The sequence below is a fragment of the Castanea sativa genome, chromosome 11, assembly GCF_040712315.1.
Source record: "Castanea sativa cultivar Marrone di Chiusa Pesio chromosome 11, ASM4071231v1".
Taxonomy (NCBI): domain Eukaryota; kingdom Viridiplantae; phylum Streptophyta; class Magnoliopsida; order Fagales; family Fagaceae; genus Castanea; species Castanea sativa.
Window position 1 is genome coordinate 44,120,944 of NC_134023.1, and position 22,869 is coordinate 44,143,812.

The 22,869-nt window shown below is 32.4% G+C and overlaps 2 protein-coding genes, 1 long non-coding RNA gene and 1 pseudogene across 3 annotated transcripts; 2 read left to right on the forward strand and 2 right to left on the reverse strand.

Annotated features, from left to right (window-relative positions):
* Nucleotides 1–3,168: 3,168 nt before the first annotated feature.
* On the forward strand, nucleotides 3,169–3,992 carry LOC142615669 (uncharacterized). The gene is made up of 2 exons (XR_012840807.1): nucleotides 3,169–3,366; nucleotides 3,466–3,992. It is a non-coding gene; the product is annotated as an uncharacterized LOC142615669 (long non-coding RNA).
* Nucleotides 3,993–4,519: 527 nt separating this feature from the next.
* On the forward strand, nucleotides 4,520–9,154 carry LOC142615667 (pleiotropic drug resistance protein 3-like; annotated as a pseudogene).
* A 2,269-nt stretch (nucleotides 9,155–11,423) lies between these two features.
* LOC142615666 (uncharacterized) lies at nucleotides 11,424–13,220 on the reverse strand. Its single transcript, XM_075788410.1, has 2 exons — nucleotides 12,726–13,220; nucleotides 11,424–12,578 (listed from the first exon to the last, which is right to left on the reverse strand). The coding sequence occupies exons 1-2, from the start codon at nucleotides 13,069–13,071 to the stop codon at nucleotides 11,728–11,730; spliced, it is 1,197 nt and encodes a 398-aa protein (XP_075644525.1). The 5' UTR covers nucleotides 13,072–13,220; the 3' UTR covers nucleotides 11,424–11,727.
* Nucleotides 13,221–19,168: 5,948 nt separating this feature from the next.
* LOC142615665 (uncharacterized) lies at nucleotides 19,169–22,084 on the reverse strand. The gene is made up of 9 exons (XM_075788409.1): nucleotides 21,659–22,084; nucleotides 21,087–21,276; nucleotides 20,867–21,000; nucleotides 20,609–20,721; nucleotides 20,197–20,443; nucleotides 19,912–20,067; nucleotides 19,741–19,820; nucleotides 19,575–19,624; nucleotides 19,169–19,302 (listed from the first exon to the last, which is right to left on the reverse strand). The coding sequence occupies exons 1-9, from the start codon at nucleotides 22,082–22,084 to the stop codon at nucleotides 19,169–19,171; spliced, it is 1,530 nt and encodes a 509-aa protein (XP_075644524.1).
* Between the last annotated feature and the right edge of the window lie 785 nt (nucleotides 22,085–22,869).

Sequence of the window (22,869 nt, forward strand, 5' to 3'; positions counted from 1 at the left end):
GAGAGAGCCCTTTGTAGCATTAAATAGTTGGGAATGAGAAGTTAAAGACATTACATAAACTGAAAAAAGACTATGTAATTTGTTTCTTCAATAGCAAACTACTAAGTCCATTTTTATATGCATATAATTTAGTAATGCGTATCAGTACTATAACATTTTAGTAAAGTTGATGCTCTTCTTCTTCATTTAATATTCATAATAGAAACCATGACAGGGCATGAAATTTTCTTTTTTTAAAATCCCTATAAAAAAAATTTCTTCACTAACTGAATCACATTAACAGTTTTTTTTTTTTAACGATCTTCATCAATATCTATTAATGATTTTTTTTTTTCACTTTTCATTACTAAATTTTGAATCTAATTGTAAAGTAATAGCATATTCTGCAATAATGTTATTATATGATTTTCTTTTGCAATTGAATATTAAACATATAAATATGTGAAAGGCATTTATCTGAAACCATTCAAGTAAATAATATTACAACCACTTAATATATTTCACCTAGATTTACTACTATTTACTAAAGTGTCAAAAGGCCAAAAAGGCTTTACCCAAATTTTTGATTGTGAGAAATACTATTTTAAAAGATGATGTTTTCCGTTATTATTCTGTTTGAAAATTAGTTTGAGGAGATAATTTTTCAAAAATAGAATCACACTGAGAGTTTAAACATCCTAGAAAATAATTTCGAATTTACACCACAAATACTCACTCTACAATTTGAAATCATTTCAAAAACATCAAACAAAATATGTCCTAGAACTAATTTAAAATAAATAAAAACTGAATAGAACATTGTTAACAATTAGTCATATGCAATAGAAAATTTTAAGAACTTAACACAATTAATTTTTCCTATAATTTTAACCCAGCATGAGATCAAAACATGCATAAAAGGAAATAACAATAACTAAGCTGCAACTGAAACTGATTAACTCCTAATCTATCACATTTACTCTCTATAATACGTTGAGCACATGCCTAATTTGCCAGGTCATCTATAACACAATGTGACCTGCCAATAACTACCAAAACATCTTAATTGCATGTAAGCGGGCTTCTAAACTTGTGACCAAGAATTAAAAGCACAACTCTATACCATTCTCTTCTATAACTGCTGCTACTTTGTTCTTGCTTTTCCCATATTTTATAACAATGATAAGTGATAACATCTTATATCCAACCTGACAGGGACATGGTGTATCTGGTCACTAGGTTATCACTCATAAAATGTAAAATTTACAGCAGGTGGCCAAGCACTTTGCTGAGCTGCTTTATGATATTAAAACATTTCGTATATTTGGAAAGGAGTTAACCACTCAACACAATAACTTAGGTTCAAGTAATAACACAAGCAATCGCAGCTATTCTAAATTTTCCACACTAATTAAATGGGGGCAATCTTGATTGGATAACACTTAATTGTGAGCAAAGACAGAGAAAAAAGAAAACTACTCCTCAAAGTTCTTCAAACAAAAACATGCATTGATCTTTCCAAATATACATGAAATTCAACAATTATCAAATCATGAGTATTATTACATACCACCGTTACCTGAGAGACTTGCAAAATTGCAAACCTGCATGCCTAAGTGATCGAGATGCCCCAGTAAGAAGAGAAGATTAACAATTAGTCACAACTGAAGTAAACTTACAAACAAAGGGATAGTTGTTCTCTAAAACCAATTAAGAGCCCTTTCACGCAATTATGGAAAGGGAAAAGCTAGCCCAAGATACAAATTTGATATATAATAAATGGCAGAAGGATAAGGGAAATGAAAAATAATTATTTATTTATTTATTTTTTTTATGTTCAAAGTAGAAAAACAATTTTAAAATAGCCCTAAATCCTAATCACAACACTTTAACTCCAAAAACTGCCAAAAGATCAAAGTAGATTTCACAAAACTCCAGGACATATATCACCTGCAAATGAGACTCTAATGCTGAAACAGGGTGCTACTGCTTCAATTTCTAACATTTTAATTCCTTGTTTTCTCCAGTGGAGAATAGGGTTACTATAAGTCTATAAATGAATCTAGTTAGTGTAATGAAGGATCATATTTCAGAGATAGATGATGGCCATGAGTCTCTCTTAAAATGGATGGGCAGATTATAATAACTTTGTCATGAATCATGATACCCATTGAGAAAGTATCAAACAGGGGCCAAAAACACCCTCTCACAGACATTTTCTTTTAAAGGGATAGGTAATAGGTCATACATACAAAACCAATGGATTTGTGGCAAACTATGATGAAATAAAGCTTCAACACCCCAAGATTTATAAAATACTAAGTTCAAAAAGTAAATTCCCACAGCCATGAACTATATATTATTCTAAAGATCTGTAATGGCACATTGTCCCTATTTAATGGTGCTAATTTTGGCTTTGCATGCTAACCCACCATTCAACTAACCCATAAAAACAACTACAATACAAAACTCACAACCCAAATTCAATACATTACCAAGGCTTAAAATGATAAAATTGTTTTTTTTAAGACCCAAATGTAATTAGAGCAACTGATGATTTTTGAATGTTCCTTAAATCCTAAATTAGACTCTTTTTTTGTGTGTGTAGTAATGCCAACAATCCAAGTATTGCAGCAATTGAGTTAATGAACGAACATCATGCACCAGGAATCACTCTAGACAACCTTAAAAACTATTATAAATCCGGGTATGATGCTGTGAGAAAGTATACACCAAGTGCTTATGTGATCCTCTCAAACCATTGGGGGAATGCTGATCCAAAGGAGAAATGACCCCCTTAGTTTTGTAAGCCAATCTTATGCAATAGTGGCAGCCACTGCTGTTGTTTGGTATAAATCTTTCCTATTTGGACAGAACCTAAGACTAAGAACACTTTTAAATTAGACCTAAATTCACTGAACTCACAATTCATTCTCAATGATAAATTTCAAATTTGCAGAGAATATCCCAAACTCTAATCTCAATGCACAAACCCACCTTCAATAATAGCAGAAGCTGAGAGAAAGTTGATTCCTGCAATTAAGAAGGTACTGCCATATAAAAAAAATGTCCATCTAAAATTCAGCCACGCATAAGTTAAAAAGCCATAAATTACCTTATTTGGTAACACTACAACACCATTTAAAAGACATAAATTATAACGTTTCACTACGTAAAAACACTGTTTGAGAGCCCCTTGGTTTCACTACGTAAAAACACTGTTTGAGAGCCCCTTGGTATAAAAGGAAACTATCCGCTTAAAAAAAAAAAAGATTGCTACACGGAGAAAGGAGAAAGAGAGATAGAGAAAGAGAAAAGGGCGCCACCCAGATATTCAGCCATCACCGCAAGCCTCCACTCGCTACCCAACTATCAGAATCGCTACTGGTAAAATTCTGTTTTAAATTTAAAAATTTAGGGTTTTGGATTTTTATTTGGAGAATCAATTGGGTGTTAATTATGATTTAGATTGGTATTTTGGGTCAGATTTGGTTTTGATTAAGAGATACGAAGATAGAGGAACCAAGCAGAGTTCGTAGGTGCCAAGAGAGAGAAGAAATATCTAAGGCCGGCCATTGTCTGTTCCCTCGCCAGACTTGGGCCACCGGAACCACAAGCACACATGAAGAAAATGGTTAAAATAAAATTAAAAAAAAGCGTTGCAACTAAAAAAAACCTAGCGATACTGCGATGCAGAGAAAGGGAAGGAGGAAAAAAAAGTTTGCGGCACAATGGAGATTCGACTGAAACTGAAAGGTCAAGAAGATTTATATTTTGGGTTAGAATTTGTCAATTAATGTGTTTGGGTAAAGGGATTGCTAAGAAACAAGGAATTTTCTTTTGCTAAAACGTTGTTTGGTTGTCATCCTATGTGAAGTTTTTCTTTTCTTCTTCTTCTTCTTCTTATTTCAATTTCATTCTCTGAATTGTATTTGGTTTTTTTTTTTTTTTGGATAATTTGTTTATTAATTCCTTTTGATTTTGGTATCATTTTTTTTTTCTTTAAATTTTCATATCTATTGGTTTGGGGGTCAATGTTAACTTTCTAGGTTGACTAATATTCCAAATTGGGTTGAGTGTTGCACGCCAACTGTTTGATTTGTATTGCCTTTTCTATTCTGATTGTTGTTTGGGATGTACAATTGTATTCTTTTGTTTTTCTATTTGTCTCTAGGGGACAAGAACGGGGCACCTCAGAACTCTATCAAAGGTCTATTTCTACCTTCCTTTAAATTTGTCTTTCTACATACAAAAATCATGACATGTGTTTTGGGTTATTATTTAAATATTCGGAAATCTATGTCCCATTCAATGTTCATATAAATGAAAATGAAAGAATGAATGCCCAATGAGTATTATCTTCCCTTTCCATTTCCTTCAATTTAGGCTTTTCATCGCCCCTGTCAACTGCTACTGCCGTTCTAACACTCCTTCAAATTCCGTTGCAACCCTTCAGTTCAACTCATTCAATTATGGGTTCTTTATATATATATATATATATATATATATATATATATATATATATATATATATATATATATATATATATTCATATTTTTTTTGGTACTTTATTATGTTTGTTTGCCTGACTCATTCTCTATAAGACCACCATATTTCTAAAGCATTGAAACTAATATTAATGGCAGCTCGAGGCAAAGAGTGTTTGGGATTAGAGGATGACTTCATCAGTTTGAGATACTAAAACTTATGTTTGATGACCCACGTCAGGTGTTGGATGGTAGTGTGTTATGCACAAAAGGGAGAAAACAACTTGGATCTTGGGCACAATCGCTTTCTCTTGGCATCTACTTAACTATTTAGATAGAACAGTTATGAAAATCACCATTTCCTCTTATTCCATTGTCTAATTTCTGTTGTGTATTTAATTCTTGGTATTTTTTTGAATAATCCTTAATAGGTTGCTGCTGTGTCACTCTAAAGTGTGAAACAATGTAGGCACAATTTGATGACATGGTCACCAAGTGATGCCTTGGGCCATGCAATATCTAATATTATCCTTTTTGTCATTTGCTCTTTCCACTATAATAGTGAATTGAAAAATTACATGAGTTCTGCCTTTGTCTTCTTTGGCTCCCTCATCTTCTCAGTTGGCAAAAGATAATGGTTCTGCATTTCTTAGAATATTACATCTACACTTTTAAATTTAGCTGTCTATTAAGCATTGTTCACCTAGCATTTGGATGTCATAAGTATTTCTTAATTTCCTCGACGTCCTTGCAGTGAAGTAATTATTGCTCCTCTTTTATCCAGAAAACCACTCTTCTGGATGTCCTAGCAGGAAGAAAGACCAGTGGCTATATTGAAGGGCAAATAAAGATTGGAGGGTATCCCAAGGTCCAAGAAACATTTGCTAGGGTGTCAGGTTATTGTGAATAAACAGATATACATTCTCCTCAGATCACAGTTGAAGAATCAGTGATATTTTCTGCTTGGCTACGATTGTCTCCTCAGATAAACGCAAAAAATAAAGCTGTAAGTTCTCTAGGCACTGACATCAGTCAAAGATTTGGTTTTATATTCATCATTGAGATAATAATTTGTCAGATTTGCTGTGCCATGTCATGCAGGAATTTGTAAATGAAGTCCTGGAGACCATTGAGCTTGATGGAATAAAGGATGCTTTAGTAGGCTTACCTGGCATTACTGGTCTATCAAATGAGCAGTGCAAGCGGCTCACAATAGCTGTGAAGCTTGTTGCAAACCCCTCTATTATCTTCATGGATGAACCAACAACTGTATTGGATGCAAGAGCAGCTGCAATTGTCATGCAAGCTATGAAGAATGCAGCTGTTACAGGAAGAACAATTGTTTGTACCATCCACCAACCAAGTATTGACATATTTGAAGAATTTGATGAGGTAAAAAAAAAATACTATTTTTTGAACATTTTAAAATTAAAATTGTAAATAGAATTTACTTTTGAAAACAAGAAGAGGTGCTCCATTGCTTCTAGGAGTGCTATTGATCTTAGGAATAAATGCATAAGTACTGGAGAGCTAAATAAAGGCCTAAGAGGTTTTACTTTTGGCTACAATGGAGAAAATAATGCACTCCATTGTGGAGCAACCAAATTATAATTATATAAGCTCCATTCCAACCTGCTACCCAAAAAGAGAATATGAGACCTAGTGTTGGATAGTATTGTATCTTGAAGAGTTACTTATCCCATGCTTCTCTTGCTTTTGCAGTTAATTCTTCTAAAAACTGGTGGACACTTGATTTACTCTGGACAACTAGGAGAGCATTCAAGTAGCATTATAGAATATTTTGAGGTCTGTTTCATGTAACAATATATTTATCCTCTGCATTTTCCTCTTTCATCTTCTTTTAGAAATACTACTTTCTTCAACTAGTTAAGTGGATAAATCTTCTTGTTACTCAACTTATATTCTGACAGATATTCCTGGAGTTCCAAAGATTAGATGTCACTTCTAAATTTGCAGAAGCAAAACTTGGCATAGATTTTGCTCTGAAGTACAGGGAATCTGCTTTATATGAGTGAATTGCTGAGTTCAATTATGATTGTCATTGGTTTTGATGTCACATAATGTCAAATAAAGTGTTTCTATTTCAAAAGTAACTTTGATGATGTTGAATTCTATCATACTTATTCCTAATATCAAACAATAAGATCAAAAGAAGCCAACAATTTGCTTGGCATTTGTTCTGAAAAGCATTGGGTGGCCCAGTATTATATTTTTCCTTCCTTATGCGACCTCAATGGGAACAAACTCAATTATTGGGATCTAAAAGTATATGGCATAAAATAGAAAATATAACAATCTGTTGTGAGACAGATCAGGGTTTAGAACAGACATGTTGTATTTGTACCACACAGATATCTCTCTTTCTAAAATCTTTTTTATGGTGGTTTTTATATGTCAGAGTTGTAGCCATATGATGACCAGATTGCAGATTAATTTAGCGTAAACTATTCCTAACAAGCTTTTTGCTGAATTCCAAGTAGAAACTTTGCCTTGGTTTGCTTATTTTGAGCCAATCAATGTGTGTGAGATATCATTAAAAAATCTTTATTTGTTTTACAACCTTCTACTTTGGCCATGTTGAGCATTTCAAACTCAACTTATTCATTCACTCAATTAGCATTCAATTTTAACGGAGCTTAGAAAGGTCTCTCTCTCTCTCTCTCTCTCTCTGTGTTTATGTGTATGTGTCTGGATGTAGGTTAGAAGGTATCAAGATTGTGTTAATCTCTCTTAAAGCCATCTATTGTGTCAGTGTGGAGTAAAATAGTGTCCTTAAGATGAATGATCTACAATTGACATGTATTGGCATTTTTAAAACTTTGAATGTAACTCCTACTATTATCCCATTTGCAGAAAAAACAAGGAGCTTGTAAGGCAGTTGAGTAGTCCACCTCTTGGTTCAAGAGATCTGTATTTTCCTACCCTCTTTTCATAAAATGGTTGGGGACAATTCAAATCTTGCCTATGGAAATAGCATTTGGCTTATTGGAGGAGTCCTGCATACAACTTGATGCGTATCGTATTTGCACTTAATTTTTGGGGTACTATCTTGGAACCAAGGAAAAAAAATGTAAGTTTTAATATGTTTAAGTTTTCCACTCTCTTTAGAAAAATGTTTACAGCATAAGATAACTACTAGTAATGGTGACCTTGGGCAAATCGAATTTGTAGTGTGAAACTACAATGAGAGTGCCACCTATGATGTATGTTAAACGTGATTCTTACAATTGTAGATCTTCACTTTGCTTAAGATAGATTACATGATAAAAGACTTGACAATTATTTTACTTACAGAAATAACCAGCAGAATGTGTTCAATATATTTGGGGCAATGTACTCAGCTGTGATCTTCTTGGGCATAAGTAACTACTCAAAAGTCCTACCATATGTTGCTACAGAGCGAACTGTTATGTGTCGGGAAAAATTTGCAGCGATGTACTCTTCATGGGCTTGTTCACTTGCACAGGTATAATTTTCTTTGAAACTGATTGAATTTAGTGTAGATTTGATTTCAAGATATTATTTGTAAACTAAAATGAAGTCAATTTTATGTATGGTGAATCTTGCTAGATCTTTGACAGTGACAACATGAATACCCAGTGGAATATGGGGCTGTTTAACAAACATGTTCATGAGAAATTTATGACCTCTTTGCTATATATGTTCTACTGGTTAATGCCACTTGTGTAGTATACTATCACCATTGATCCAAAAAAGGAAGGAGAGAGAGAGAGAGAGAGTTAAGATACTGGTAGTGCTACTTTTTTTTTTTCTTTTTTCTTTTTTTCAGCTTATAAATTGATGGATACTAATTTGTAGATGATAGTGGAAGTTCCCTATCTCTTCGTTGAAACTGTCATATTCATGATGATCATACATCCAATGATTGGATATTATGGGTCAGCTTATAAGGTTTCCTAGTACTTCTATGTCAAATTTTGTTCCTTGCTGTATTACAATTATCTTGGAATGCTACTTGTTTTATTCACACCAAACTACATGGTAGCTACAATTTTGTCCTCTGAATTCTACACAGCATTCAACCTTTTTGCTGGATTTTTGATTCCTGAACCGGTAAGGTTGCCAAACTCTTGTCTCTATTGAGGCCATAGTGTGTGTGATTGTGAAAACTTATGAATATATAGTTGAACCAATTATGTTGTACTACTCTTGCAGCAAATTCCGAAATGGTGGATTTGGTTGTATTATCTGACTCCTACATCTTGGTCGCTAAATGGATTGCTTACTTCACAATATGGAGATATAAATAAGGACATCATGGTATTTGGAGAAACCAAAACTGTTGTGGCCTTCTTAAAAGATTACTTTGGGTTTCACCATGATCAATTACCTCTTGTGGCGATTGTTCTCATTGCCTTCCCCCTTGTTTTTGCTTCCTTGTTTGCATATTTTATAGCACGGTTAAACCTTCATTGTAGGTAAATTTTTTATTGTTCCCATGGAGGATGGAGATGTTGTACACAGTCAACAAGCCCTCTTGTAACTAATGTGCCGACCATTTAAGTAATCAATGATGCTATGAAAATTTGTTCTGTTTTTGTAAGATCTATTGTAATTGAACAAGTTAAACCTATGTTTGTATGAGATTTATACATTAGAAGCTATCAAGCTTTGTTAAATAAAAAATTTACAACTTGCACTGTCTATGAATTACCTTGCCAAGATGTTGCACCTATACAAACTGTGTTTCGGTGGAATTGCAACCTGTTTACTAATTTTAAACTCAGATAACCACACTAAAATGATGTTGAGCAATTTTTATAGTAGTAATATAAAAATTCGTAATGATAATTACAGAATTATCGTGTTCCACACTTCCACTTCTTAGATAATATGAAAACTAACAGAAAAACACCTAATAAAAAAAAGGGGGGGGAACAATAAATAGTTACCTATGGAGGTCATATGTAGTACCAGAACCCAACATCCGGCGCAGATTATGCCTGGCCTCAAACCATTTTCATGGTCATTGCTATCAATCATGAAAGGCGTGTTTTGGTAGTAATTTCTCCACCTTGAGTAAAATGTCTCCACAAAGGTTGACTATAAATTAGTCAGGAAATTAATCTAACTACCAAATGTAGTTTTTCTTTTTCTTTTTCACCCTTTTCCAATTGCCTTCTACAGCCTCACAGTGTGATATTTTGATGCAGCAATCACAGTAACACTTTAGCACCTTACCTGTACAAATATAGAACAACATAAAAATTAATAGCACAAGGAAGTGACCTCTGAAACATTGACCACTGGAAAAAAGCATCAACGAACAAAGAAATAGTGCATGCCACCTCAGACACCAAGTAGGATGAAAAAAGAAGAGAGTATAATGTTATTACTACATCACTGCAGCAACTAGAATTTTATAGAAAAAAATGAGGCCAGAGAGGTTCAACTTGGTACAACATTTAATATAGGAGTTTTTGGTAAGAAAGAATCATTTTAAGAGATGATCAATCCCTATATATTATACCTTTTTATTTGATGACACCAACAGAAGCAACTCCATTACAATATCCTTCCAATACATGTACACACTCCAGCAGCTTTTACTCTTAAAGAAGATTTTTTTAAAACCAAAAAATAGTTTTGCACATTTGAACTGCCTTAATGGGGAAACTAATCAAGTTTTAAAAGTAACAAAGCTCCATATAAATAAGATTTAACCAAAAGAAAAAAAATACCATTGATTCTTTCATTTTAATTCTGCTTGAAGCATTCACTTTTCTTTCATACTGTGATTTTTTTTTTGCTAAGTAGTGAAAGAGGCTTACTTGCTATGGACTGGGATTCGAAGGAATTTTCAAGAAATTCATTTGAGCTGGAGCCAAAAAGAAAAGAAGGTAGCAGCTGGTTGGTTCCAATACCTTGGTAAGGCAGAAGAAAAAAGGACTTATGTAGGACTTGAAGCTGGGCAGAAAATCTGATCTGGAAGAGATATCTTCGGATGGGTTGAGGGATCACAGGTCCTCAATGATGCTTCTTTTTCCCCTTTTTTTGGAGAATAAAAATAAAAATTCTTTGAACACATAATTGCCAAAGGACATCGAAATAGGTTCCTCTAAAAAAACTAGGCATTAAAACTACAAAAATGTGACTTAGATGATGGGTAATCTGACATTGCATTCAATCATGAATCAAATAAAAAATCAGAACAATTTTCTATATCATAATTAAGATACCCTTATAAACTTCAAAAAAAAAAAAAACCAAAACCCTTAAATCTATACCACCAATTCTACATAACCCAGAAACCAAAAAGAAAGAATCACAAGCAAATTAAGCACCAAATAAATCATCTACATAAGAAAAATTATTTTCTTTTATAAGTAAATAAGAAAACACATTTATGAGAAACCCCAAGTCTGGAACAAAATACTGAAAAACACAAATAGAATTCATAAATGAAGAATTTTGGGCAAAAAAAGCCATAAACAAATGGATTGCACAAATAACTAAGCAACAAGTATTCCTTAAATAATTACAATTGTCTCATTCGTTCCACAAAATAACAAACTAAATTTAGTAAATATGATCTACCACTAGTCAACTCCCAAGTCTAGTGTCAATGCAGTTCAGGAAAGCATGCAAAACTAAGACAAATTCAGCATAGAAATAGAAGTAAGGTATTCACTACAACTTAAATTTAAGCATAATATAAATTTTTATTATAACATTCAACACGCAACTCCAGCACTTACGTTTATTGGAGGGAACGTTTATTTTGCACTAGCTAATGGATGTATGACCACAAAGAAGGCCAAACATTAGAACAACCATTTTTCACATTATACATTAGGAAAATTTTGAAATAACTATCCATGAAAATAGATCGAAAGCAACAGCACGAGTACACAATAAAATTTCAACAAAAGATAGATCAATTAAAAGAACAATCAGTCTTGAGCATATAAATGATGAAAATTATCAATCTTGCGCATATAAATGATGAGAAAGATCATCTTATAACCAATATAAAATTTACGCTAAACAAATACATATCACTTATAGATGACATGTGATGGGTAAAAATATGAAACTTGTCCTTGATCTTGAGAAACTAAAACCCCTTCACAAACTTGTGAAGCAATTCTTGAATGTTCTTATCTACTTGATTAGATGACAGCAAGTTAACCAACATGGTTGCAACCGTTGCATTTGCTGAAAAACCCTTGTCAACCATTATTTTGAGATATTTTATTGCCTTTGATGTCTCACTGTGTTACAATAACCCTTGTATGATTGTGTTATATGTATGATCATTAGGTGAACAACTATTTCCATCCATTTTCTCAAGCAGCTCACTTGCTTCATCAATTAGTCCCTCTTTGCAAAGCCCTTTGAGCATTATGGTGTAAGTCACAACATTGGGAGCCACTCCTTTGTTGGACATTTCGTGAAACAAACTCCTTGCTTCATCAATTCTTTTATTCTTGCAATATCCATTGATCAATATGCTATAGCTATACACATTAGGTGAACAACCCCTCTCAACCATCACATTAAATGCTTTGATTGCATCATCCATTTGGTTTTGCAAACAGTATCCGTCAATCAAAGAACCGTAAGTGACAGTGTCAGGCTCAATGCCTCTTTGAATCATCACATCAAAAACTTTTTTTGCCTCTGTCAGCTTCCCTTTTTTGCAAAGTGTGTCCACCAATATGTTGAAGGTATGCACGTTTGGCATGACCTTCCTTTGCACCATCTCACTCAACAAAGTAGTAGCCTCCCTCCACGGGCCAAAATTGCATAGGCCTTGAAATAAGCACGCGTAAGTGATAATGTTTGGTTGAATGTCTTTACTCCTCATTTCAGATAAAAGGTTCAAAGCTTCAGTTAGCAATTTGTCCTTACATAGATTGTCAATGATTGTGGTATAGTGCACCACATTAGCTTTAAACTTCCCCTCTTCCATCTTCCTAAGCAATCCAATAGCCATATCAGCCTTACCAATCTTACACAGAGCATGTAGTATTTTTCCACAAGAAATTGCATCCAGTTCATGCCCATTCTTCGCCATTTCTTCTACCAACCTCACAGCTCCAGCAATGTTACCTTGAAGACAGAGCCCTTTGACAAGAGTGTTCAGAGTTATATGGTTTGGTTGATAACCAAGTTTGAAAATTGTTGCTAAGACAGAGAACCCAAAATCTAGACGGTTTAAATGGCAGAAGCAGTTAATCAAAATGGTAAGAGTATAAAGATCAGGAGAAATACCAAATGATTCGATTTGTTTAATTAGAGTAATGACTTGAGAGTAATGCTTCATTCTGGCAATGGCACCCAACAACCGAGTGAAATCCGCAATGGAAGGCAAAGGGCTTAAGTGAAGCATTTTATCAAACAGTTCTAAGGCATGATCAACATTCCTAAAGCTTCCAAATTTGCACTCATTTCTCACATATTTCAACAACATATTTGGGCTTTCCGCATTTTTACTACTGGTAAGAGTAGAATAATAATAAGAAGAAGAATGAAATGGATGGCTTACTCTAATTCTCAAACGATTGGATATAGAAAGAAGAGAGCTTGTTGATTTAGCAGAAAAACCACCCCTACCCATTTCCCTGAAGAAGAAGCAGCAGCAGTTCTGACAGTTGTTCCGATTCGAGTCGGATTTCGGTGGAGCTCCGGAGCTTCAATGGAGAAAGCCGTGGCAGATAGAAGCAGTAGTGACTAGTGAGAGAAAAAGATATGCAGTGGCAAACCACATAGTAACATAAGATAAGGTGGGTTTTTTTTTTTTTTTTTTTTTTTTAACGCCTCAAACTTCTCTATATATAATAAGCACTGTAACTACAGTGCTTTTGGATTTATTCAGTCGGCACTGTAGCTATATATATATATATATATGTATGTATATGGGTAAGCTTGCATATATATTATTATATTGACATAATAAATTTCATAATATTTTTATAATTATTGAGGTGTCAATTTTTTATAAGTCGAAATAAAATAATAAAATATGGAACTATAACCAATTACAACTGAAAATAAATGTTTTATGAAAATGTGCATTATAAATGTTTTGTGAAAATGTGCTAATATATATAGGGAAGGGAATGAGATAAAGGAATACACTTACACGCCAACACAAAAACTGCATGTTGCAGTTAGTGTCGCGGAGCAAGTGATAAACTCTTTCTCAATATCACACCTTACCGATGTGGGACGACTCGATAACACTAAGTATGTTTTTTTATTTGAGAAACACATACACATATATATAGGGGAAGGAAGATGAGATAAGAGAATACACTCACACGCCAACACCAAAACTACATGCGGCAATTAGTGTTGCGGAGTAAGTGATAAACTCCTTCTCAATATCACACCTTACCGATGTGGGAAGACTCGACAACACTGAGTATCTTTTTTTTATTTAAGAAACACACACACACGCACACATATATAGGGGAAGGGGGATGAGATAAGAGAATATATTCACACGCCAACACTAAAACTGTATGCAACAGTTAGTGTCGCGGAGCAAGTGATAGACCCCTTCTCAATATCACACCTTACCGATATGAGACGACTCAACAACACTGTTTATCTTTTTTTATTTGAGAAACACACACACAATTATTGAGGTGTCAATTTTTTATAGGTCAAAATAAAATAATAAAATATGAAACTGTGATCAACCACAATTCTATGTGCATTAACAAATTATGTTAACTAATACTAACATTTTTTTTTAATTTACAAATTCAATTTATGTGATTGAAGTAAAATAAGGTAAGATTAACTCATATATTATACTCAATTCTTTTCCCGTGAGATGGTTAGCAACTAATTATTATAAATATGATTTTAATTAAGTCGTGGCTCACATGGTCATAATAGTAGTCAATCCTAAAGCCATTATATAGTTTTAATTGACATTAGACAGTTTAATTCAAAAGAAGAAGAAATAGAAGACATTAGGCAATTTACACTTAAATTATGCCATTAAAATAAATTTGTCATCTCTATTATCTATTAATGTAACTTCATGGTTAGTAAATAAATTAAAGATAAAAGATAAACGAGATAAGTAGCAGTGAGATTGTTAAAAAGGAAAAAACAAGTATTTTAAAAATGATAAAAAATAGGTTATAAAAATAATATAAATAGGATACATATAAAACGTATATAAATTTTTCTCCACTCTATTATATGATGATTTATGAAATTCTTCATGTACATGAATTGTTTCTTTTAACTGCCATAAATGCAATTTTGGGGTTGGCAATCAAACATTCTTCTCAATATCCCTTAAACTTTCAAATACATAATCTCAAAGACCATTGTGATTCAATTCATCTCCTTTCTACTATATAAACCTATCCTATTTGCAAAACTTGAAATTGTCTTCAAAAGTTAAATACCAAAATGTTAAGACCAAGTCCAAGTCCAATACCAATCCCACCACCAATAGTCTACTAAATCAGTAAAAATATCTAACATATGACCTCATATTCATAGATCCACCTCTAAATCAAACCCAAACCCACAATTCAGAAGAAACCAATACCAAACTCTAATCTCAAAGCATGAACCCACCACAAAATGAATCATAAAATTCAAACCCAAAGATCATTTTTCCCTAAAATTTCAAATACACAATCTCAAAGTTTGTTGTGGTTCCATCTTGGTTAAAATTAGAACCTATAAATCCTAAATGGAAACCAAAAAGAATTAGAATTTAAAATTCCTTGTGAATTTCGAATTTATATTTAGAAGAGAAACTATAACCTAAAATCAAGTTTCTGTTGAGATTTTGAAAGCATTCAACCGGAGTTTTTAAAAGCATTTACTAGAAGATTAATGGATGAAGTTGCTTAGTCACATATATTGAGAAAGATATATTTAAAATTATTAAATGTAAAGAAATTATACAGCGGTTTCAAAATATAAAAAATCGTTGAGGGCAATTGAATAAATAAAATAAGGTGTGAAAAAATAAATTAAAGTTTACATTTTATGTTAGATTTTGTATGACAATTACATTATTTTGTTATTAATATTGATTACTTTTTTTAAATTAGTTTTTTGTTTTCAATCTTGTCTTTTAATCTTGTCACTAGTGGTACTTTTATTTATTTTTTCTCACATTTGACAGTTTTATCGTCACATTGGGCAATACCAACATCACATGTGACTGTACTTTTGTCACATTCGTTAATTCTTTTTTTTTTTTTTCCTCACATTTGATAGTTTCATCTTACATTAGGTAGTATCAATATCATATCTGAATGTACTTTTGTCATATTTAGTGGTAATTATATTTTTTTTCTCACATTTGACATTTCATTGTCACATTGAGTAATACTAATATTACATGTGATTGTAATTTTGTTACATTTGTTAGTTTCTTTATTTTTTTCTCACATTTGATAGTTTCATTATCACATTAAGTAGTACCAACATTACATTTGACTGTTCTTTTATCACATTCGGTGGTACATTTATTTTTTTCTCATATTTGACAATTCCAATATCACATTTGGTAGTACTAACATTTCATGTGACCGTACTTTTGTTACATTTAATGGTTCCTTTATTTTTTTTTTCTTATATTTGATGGTTCTATTTTCACATTAAGCATTACTAACATTACATATGACCTCACTTTTTTCATATTTAGTGGTTCCCTTAGTTTTGCTTCTTCTTCCAATTGGTTTTATTTTTATTATATATATATATATATATATATATATATATATATTTGTTGGAGAATATTTAATAATTAATTGGAATTTTCTAATTTAGAAAATTTAGAAAAAAAGAGATAAAAATTTAGACACTTAAAAAATTAAATAAGATGTTAAAACGTTTAAGTTTTACTGGCCATATAAGTGCTTAGATGAAAAAAGAAGAAGAAGAAGAAGTAGCCACATCCACTTTTAAAAATATCTCAAATTAGTGTATGACATACAGTCCACCATTTTGGAAGCAAGGCCACCACAACCTCCGCCGCTAAATGTAGTACGACCACTCAACACCCATCCCTTTTCTTTTCTTTTTCTTGTGTCGCCGAACTCTAATCTTTCTTGCTCTTTGATTTTCTTTTTCCCCAATTTTAACCATAGATTTTAAGGGCTTGTTTGGTAGAAGAGTTGAGTAAGTGTGTAATATTGTTTAAAAACTGAAAATGTGTGTTTAAAATGCTCTTACCAAATGGGGCTTAAGTGTTTTGATTAAGACCGTTTATTTTACTTTAGTGCTATACTAGTTACCGGTTTAGAAGGTCAGGTATAAAAACCAAAAAAGAAGAAGAAAAAGAACCATCGATCCATATCAGAAGTTGATCGTCAGTCAAACAAAGTCAAAATTTCACCTAATAACTAAATTTCATCATTCCATATCAAAAGTAAAATTTTCAAACATTTTTCAAAAGTTTGACTGCGGTTAACTTGAGCTTCACCTTGATTTGACAAAAAAAAAAAAAAATTGATCATTCCATAGGATGAATTTAAGGGTCTATTTGGATACAGCTGAAAACTGAAAACTGAAAACACTGTAGCAAAATAATTTTTAAATGTGTGAATAGTATAGCGGGTCCCATTTTAAATATAAAAAAAATTGAAAAGTGCTGGTACTGTTCATGAACAGTGCATGAACAGTACAGAACAGTGAGGAATAGTGCTCTTGTCGGTTGGTTGAAACCTGTGCAAGAAAGAAAAAAAAAAAAAGAAAAAGAAAAGAAGGGAAACGCTGAACGCTGGACGCGTTCAGCGTTTCCCAAATGGACGCTAAGTCTCTATATTGTAGAAAATCTAATTCCCTTTAAAATCATAGCTCATGAATCCAGATTATAATAAAACATGAAGGATATCACAAAAATTGTGAAAAATGTCCAACGCTTAATCATTTTTAAGATTAAGTGTAATAAAACTTTATTGAAATAACTGAATTATAATCAAATGACCTTGGTTTGGCCCGAATGGGGAGTCTTTGGGAAAATGCCATTGCTAATTTCAAGTTGGTAAGTTTGAATTGCTTAGGGCCTGTTTGGTCTCTAAGTTTAAACTCACATTTTTACATTTTAAATAACATTACACACATTTCTACATACTTTTTCACCCATACGTATTTCAAAAAACTAAAAAAATCTCATCTCAAACTACAAAAATCCCATCTCAAACTACTCTACCAAACATCCCCTAAAATTCCTTTAAATTAAAAAGAATTTTGTCAAAATACCAAAGCTGGATTTTCCAAATAAGTTGTGAGTCGCCCTAATTTCCAAAGCATCAAGCTTGCATAATATGAAAATTAGATTCATAAAGCGGACATCTTTGGAAAGATATCACACAACTTCATTACATATGTTGTTGAAATTTCACTTAACATTTTCTTTTAAGAAATCTAAGTTCCACCGTATAATATTTGTTAGACTTATGGTTAAGTGATTAAATTTACAATTTCTAATAGTTTAAGCTTAAGTTTTTGGGATAATTCATAATTTAACATGGTATCAGAGCGGGAGATCTTGAGTTCAATCCCTGACTTTACTCTACCTTCCATTTAAAATATTAAATTCCCACTTATTGGACTCCCACTTATTAAGGGGCAGTTTAAGCCTACAAGTGAGGGGGAGTGTTAAACTTATGGTTAAGTGATTAAATTCACAATTTTCTAATAGCTTAAGCTTTTAAGACAATTGGTAATTTAACAATATTCAAATTAGTATTTTTCTGGGTTGTGATTCGCAGATCCAATTATCTCTAATAGTTCTCTCTTTCCCTCTACAGTTCTTAAAGTAATACATACACGTTTTACCAACTTTTCAAAAATTGGAATATATTATTACTGTTGTTAGTTGAATGACTAATGCGTTGATTTACTTCAAAACTCAAAGAAGGAAAGTGTCATTTCTTGTATAGTCTATGTTGGACATGTTGGTAGAAAAGGAGGATGATGGAAAATAAAAGTTTTCAATTCATCTTTTTTATTTTTTCAATATTTTCATCCGGTCTATCATGCTAATACACACATCTTTCTATTCTTTTACTTTTTTTTAAATTATTTTTTATTATCATTTTTACATTTCTATACTTACACAGTTACACTTTTCATTCTTCAACTAAACCAACCCTTAAGTTTAGGGCAGAATGCCATTCTTGCATAACTCTAAGAGATTTTTTTATTTTTAATTTACCCATTTTTTAAAGTAGAAAATAATAAATGAGAACAGCATTTCTGCGTGTGTGGTGGGCCGGCCTTTTTTATCTTATTCATATATCTTGTGATTCTTTTTCTTCCACACCAAATCTATCTCACTTAAACAAAATGAAAGCTTCTTTTTTTAATTTTCCTCAACATTCTTCTCCCTATCTCTATAATCAGAATGAAAAGCAATGGTAAAAAAGGATTGCCTATTTGAATATCCTCTACCTCTTTAAAAATCGAGTTGATGTAACATTCACCAACCGTGAGAAATGAATAATCGTAGAAGTACAAGAGTAAATTCATTAACTCCATCCATCCCGAAATCCCATTTCCCCAAATAAATAAACCAAGGTTTCCCATTTGACATAGTTATAAGCTTTTTCAATATCATGCATGCTTGCTAATACGGTCTCATATGATTTTTGGTCCACACTAAAAGCAGAATCTGATTTCTTGTGTCAGCTTCATAATCCATGAAAAACATTATGTGTGAACTTCTATGCAAACCTATGCAAATCTCTGTAGTACTTGTGAAGCCACAATTTGATTATCTTGAATTCTTCATTTCGCTGTGCGGTCAACCACTCTGGGTCATCTGCGCTTGCAGGCAATAAGTCGAGGCAATGAGACCCTACAGAAATCAACTTTATATTAGTAAACTTGTTATTCAATAAAGACCAACAAAAGATAATTATTTTGATTTTTTTTTTGATCCAAAAGTTAAGTGAAACTGTTATGATTATAAATTAGGTTAATAATTGTCACAATCGTTTTTGTACATATTATCACTATCACATTTTAAATGTGGACATCACTTGTAAAATTGGGAACGCAATGCATTTGTACTGTATATTAATGAGTGTATGAGAAACTTTATTGCATAAATTATTATGAATTAATTACCATTTTTCGTAGACAGGGCAAGTATGCTGTTCGATATGTTTTCCAACACCCTGAAATAAGCAAATATTGGATGATTATTAGAACACTAAACACCAAATATGACAAAATAAAACAATAAATATTTTTGCCCAAAAAACATCTAGATTATATATTTTTGAAAAGTTACCCTGCACTACTATAAGGGTCTCGGAGGCCATTGGAGAAGATGATGTTGCTACCAAACCTCTTGAGAATCTTCTTTATATGCTGCAATTTTACATTAAGCAAAAAAAAAAAAAATTCACGTTCATTATTTTTACATCACTTGTAGAGAGAGAGAGAGAGAGAGTTGCCATACTTGACCACCATAATAAGTTGTGACCCAATGGGGCCTAGGTTCAACTCCATATTTATTCATGCAGGAGTCCTTAAATTTTTTGTAAACAAATGGTGATGCAGGAAACATGGTGTCATTTGGGCCAGCCCCCATTGGCATAACCATTTCACTACATGTCTACACAAGCCAAGAAGAGGTCTAATTACAATAAAGTTTGGTAATTGTTGAAGCTGTGAATGCCAAAATTTTGTAAAATGAAAATTGATTGAATCAGAAAAAGAAAATTGATTAATGTATGTGCATTACCTGCCAGTCCCAACCACTCAGTGTTTCTGCTGAAAAGAAATCATCTAAATCAAAGCACTTTTTATCTTCCTTGTAATAAGCAACCATTCCAGAGAAAATTCGGCCAAGAATGTCGGTTCCATTAGCTCCTCCGTCAATACCTTTGCAGACAACAGTCACTGGATAGCTTGGAGGTTTATCATATTGAGCCGCAGCTGCAAACAGAGTGATTAGGTGATCCTTTAATCCGGATGCAGTCTTCAACGGCCTAATGGTAAAAAAAAAAAAAATGTTATAGGACAATTAAGATAGAAAAATTAACATTTTCCTTGGAAAAACAAAAATATAGTCCAAGGAATCACCATAAATTGTAATTTAAGGTTAACAAAGAAATGGGATATATGAAGACAAATGAAGAACTTGGCATTATTACTTGCAAGTATTGAATTTCTTGCTGAGTTCAGAAAGACCATTGTGTTTAGCAGCAACTCTATCGATCTCTGACCATGAGCTCTTTATGGTATTATAGCAGCTCAAACTAACCTCCTGCAAATTCCATAATACAATGTAATTTTTTCTTTTCTTTTTTGCTAAAGGAGATCAAACTATAAATGTCACTAACCTGCAAGCCAGCCTCTTGGCACGAATTTATGGTACAAAGTTAAGTAGGGTATAAACTATTGATTCTAACCTGAAAGTCTTTGGTAACAGTGGCATAATATGCATTTGATGGCACAATGTTATCGAAGTAAAGAATGGGTGCTGAAGAGGCTAATGCGCCGATTGCAACATGAGGATACTTTAGGCGGAACCATGTTGCAAGCACTGTTGGAAAAATAAAAAAGTGGAAAACATTAATATATGAAGTTTAGTCTGAGTGAGATTCAATTTCTAGTATTCATAAGACTCACTTCCACCATAAGATCCTCCAGCTACTATAACTGGAGAGGACTCGGCTGATAAGTTTTTCTTCAAGTTTATAATTACTTCTGCATAATCTGCTATAGCTTGAGCTGAGCTAAAGTAGCCACGAACGGTAGCATTTTTCAATGCTTCTTCTCCTGTAAATCCATATGGGACTGATTCTCCATAGAAGCGATGCTGCAAGGAAAATCGTTATGAAAGTACAACTTTAGAATATATTTCCGTGATGGGATTGCCATCAGTGAACTTGTTCCAATAAAGAAAAAAAAATGAAGGTCATTAAAGGTACAATGTTATTAATTCTATATAATTAATTAATTATCAACAGTAGTAAAATCATATATTTAATGTACTGAATCTAGTGGTTGAAGCAAATAAAGATAGAATTTTTTTTTTTTTTGGGTTTTTTTCATTTGTATGATTCTTACAATTATATTTTTACGTGTAATATTTTAGGAGTGGTTCTAGGCTTCTAGCGATCTTGTTATTCTCATAGCGAATCTTTATTTTAAGTATGTAACTATGTGTAGCCATTAAGTAACAGTATGTTTATTCTCACCTCTATGTACAGCTCCAAAGCACCAAACCTGCGAGCACTCTCCATCATGAATCCTATAAAACCAATATCGCCGCCTAGAGAAGACTCCTCTCCCATATATGCAAATATGGGAGCAGCCGCCTTGGCGCCACGCCAATGCTTAAAATTCACGACATATTTATGTCGGAAAGTGGTGTAGCTGACAGGCTGATAGTTGAAGTGATCGAGTGTTTGGTCATAATAAAACGTTTGGTAATCTTTGTTTAATTCAGATTCAATTAGAGATGTGTCGTATACACTTTTACTTTCTTTATTGTATCCTCGTAGCACACCGAGCTTCGAACTCCTTGGTGATGAAGCACAAGTGACCGTAACAAAGAGCAAGAGAATAAGCAAGCATGGAAGCCATAGAGCTGCCTGGTATAATCTTGGAGCTCTAATGGCCATGATATGTGAGAAAACAGCACGCAGTGCTTGAGTGGGAAACAATTGGTACATATTTACGTAGAAAATAACTACTTATATACTACCAAATTTGAGTTGATCTCAAAATTATTCCATGATTTTTGCATTCAAAATCATTGTTATATGTTATAATTAGGGTATGTTTGGTAACTGTTTTTTCTCCTTATTTTCTGTTTTAAAAAACAATTTTCTATTTTTGAGACTAAAAAATTTGTTTGACAACTCAAAAATAGGCAAAAAATAAAAACTATTTTCAATACTTAATTTTTGATGGAAACTGAAAACATGCAAAAAGTTGTTTTCAGTTTTTAATTTTCAAAAGCCAATGATAACACGCATTTAATTTAATGAATCTGTCTCATTTAATGAGTTATTTTTAAAGTTTAAATCCTTGTTACAGCATATTTTAGTATTTTATATTTTTTTCTTCAAAAAAATATCTTTTTAATTTCAACTAACAAAACATGTTTTTGATTTAAAAAATATAAGAAATTTTTTTTTTCTTTATATTTTCAAAAACAAAATTTTGAAAATAGAAAACAAAAACTGTTACTAAACATAATCTTTGTATCTTGACTTTGTCATCTACAGTATCCACTTTTTTTTTTTTTTTTTGTGTGGCTACCATTGACTAAAATTTTACTTGTTTTATTGATGACCATTTATTTATTTATGAAAAGGAATATATATATATATATATATATATTTTGTAGTATTGATCATTATTAAAACATCTGAAGAATTGAGTAAATATCCGGACCCAATTG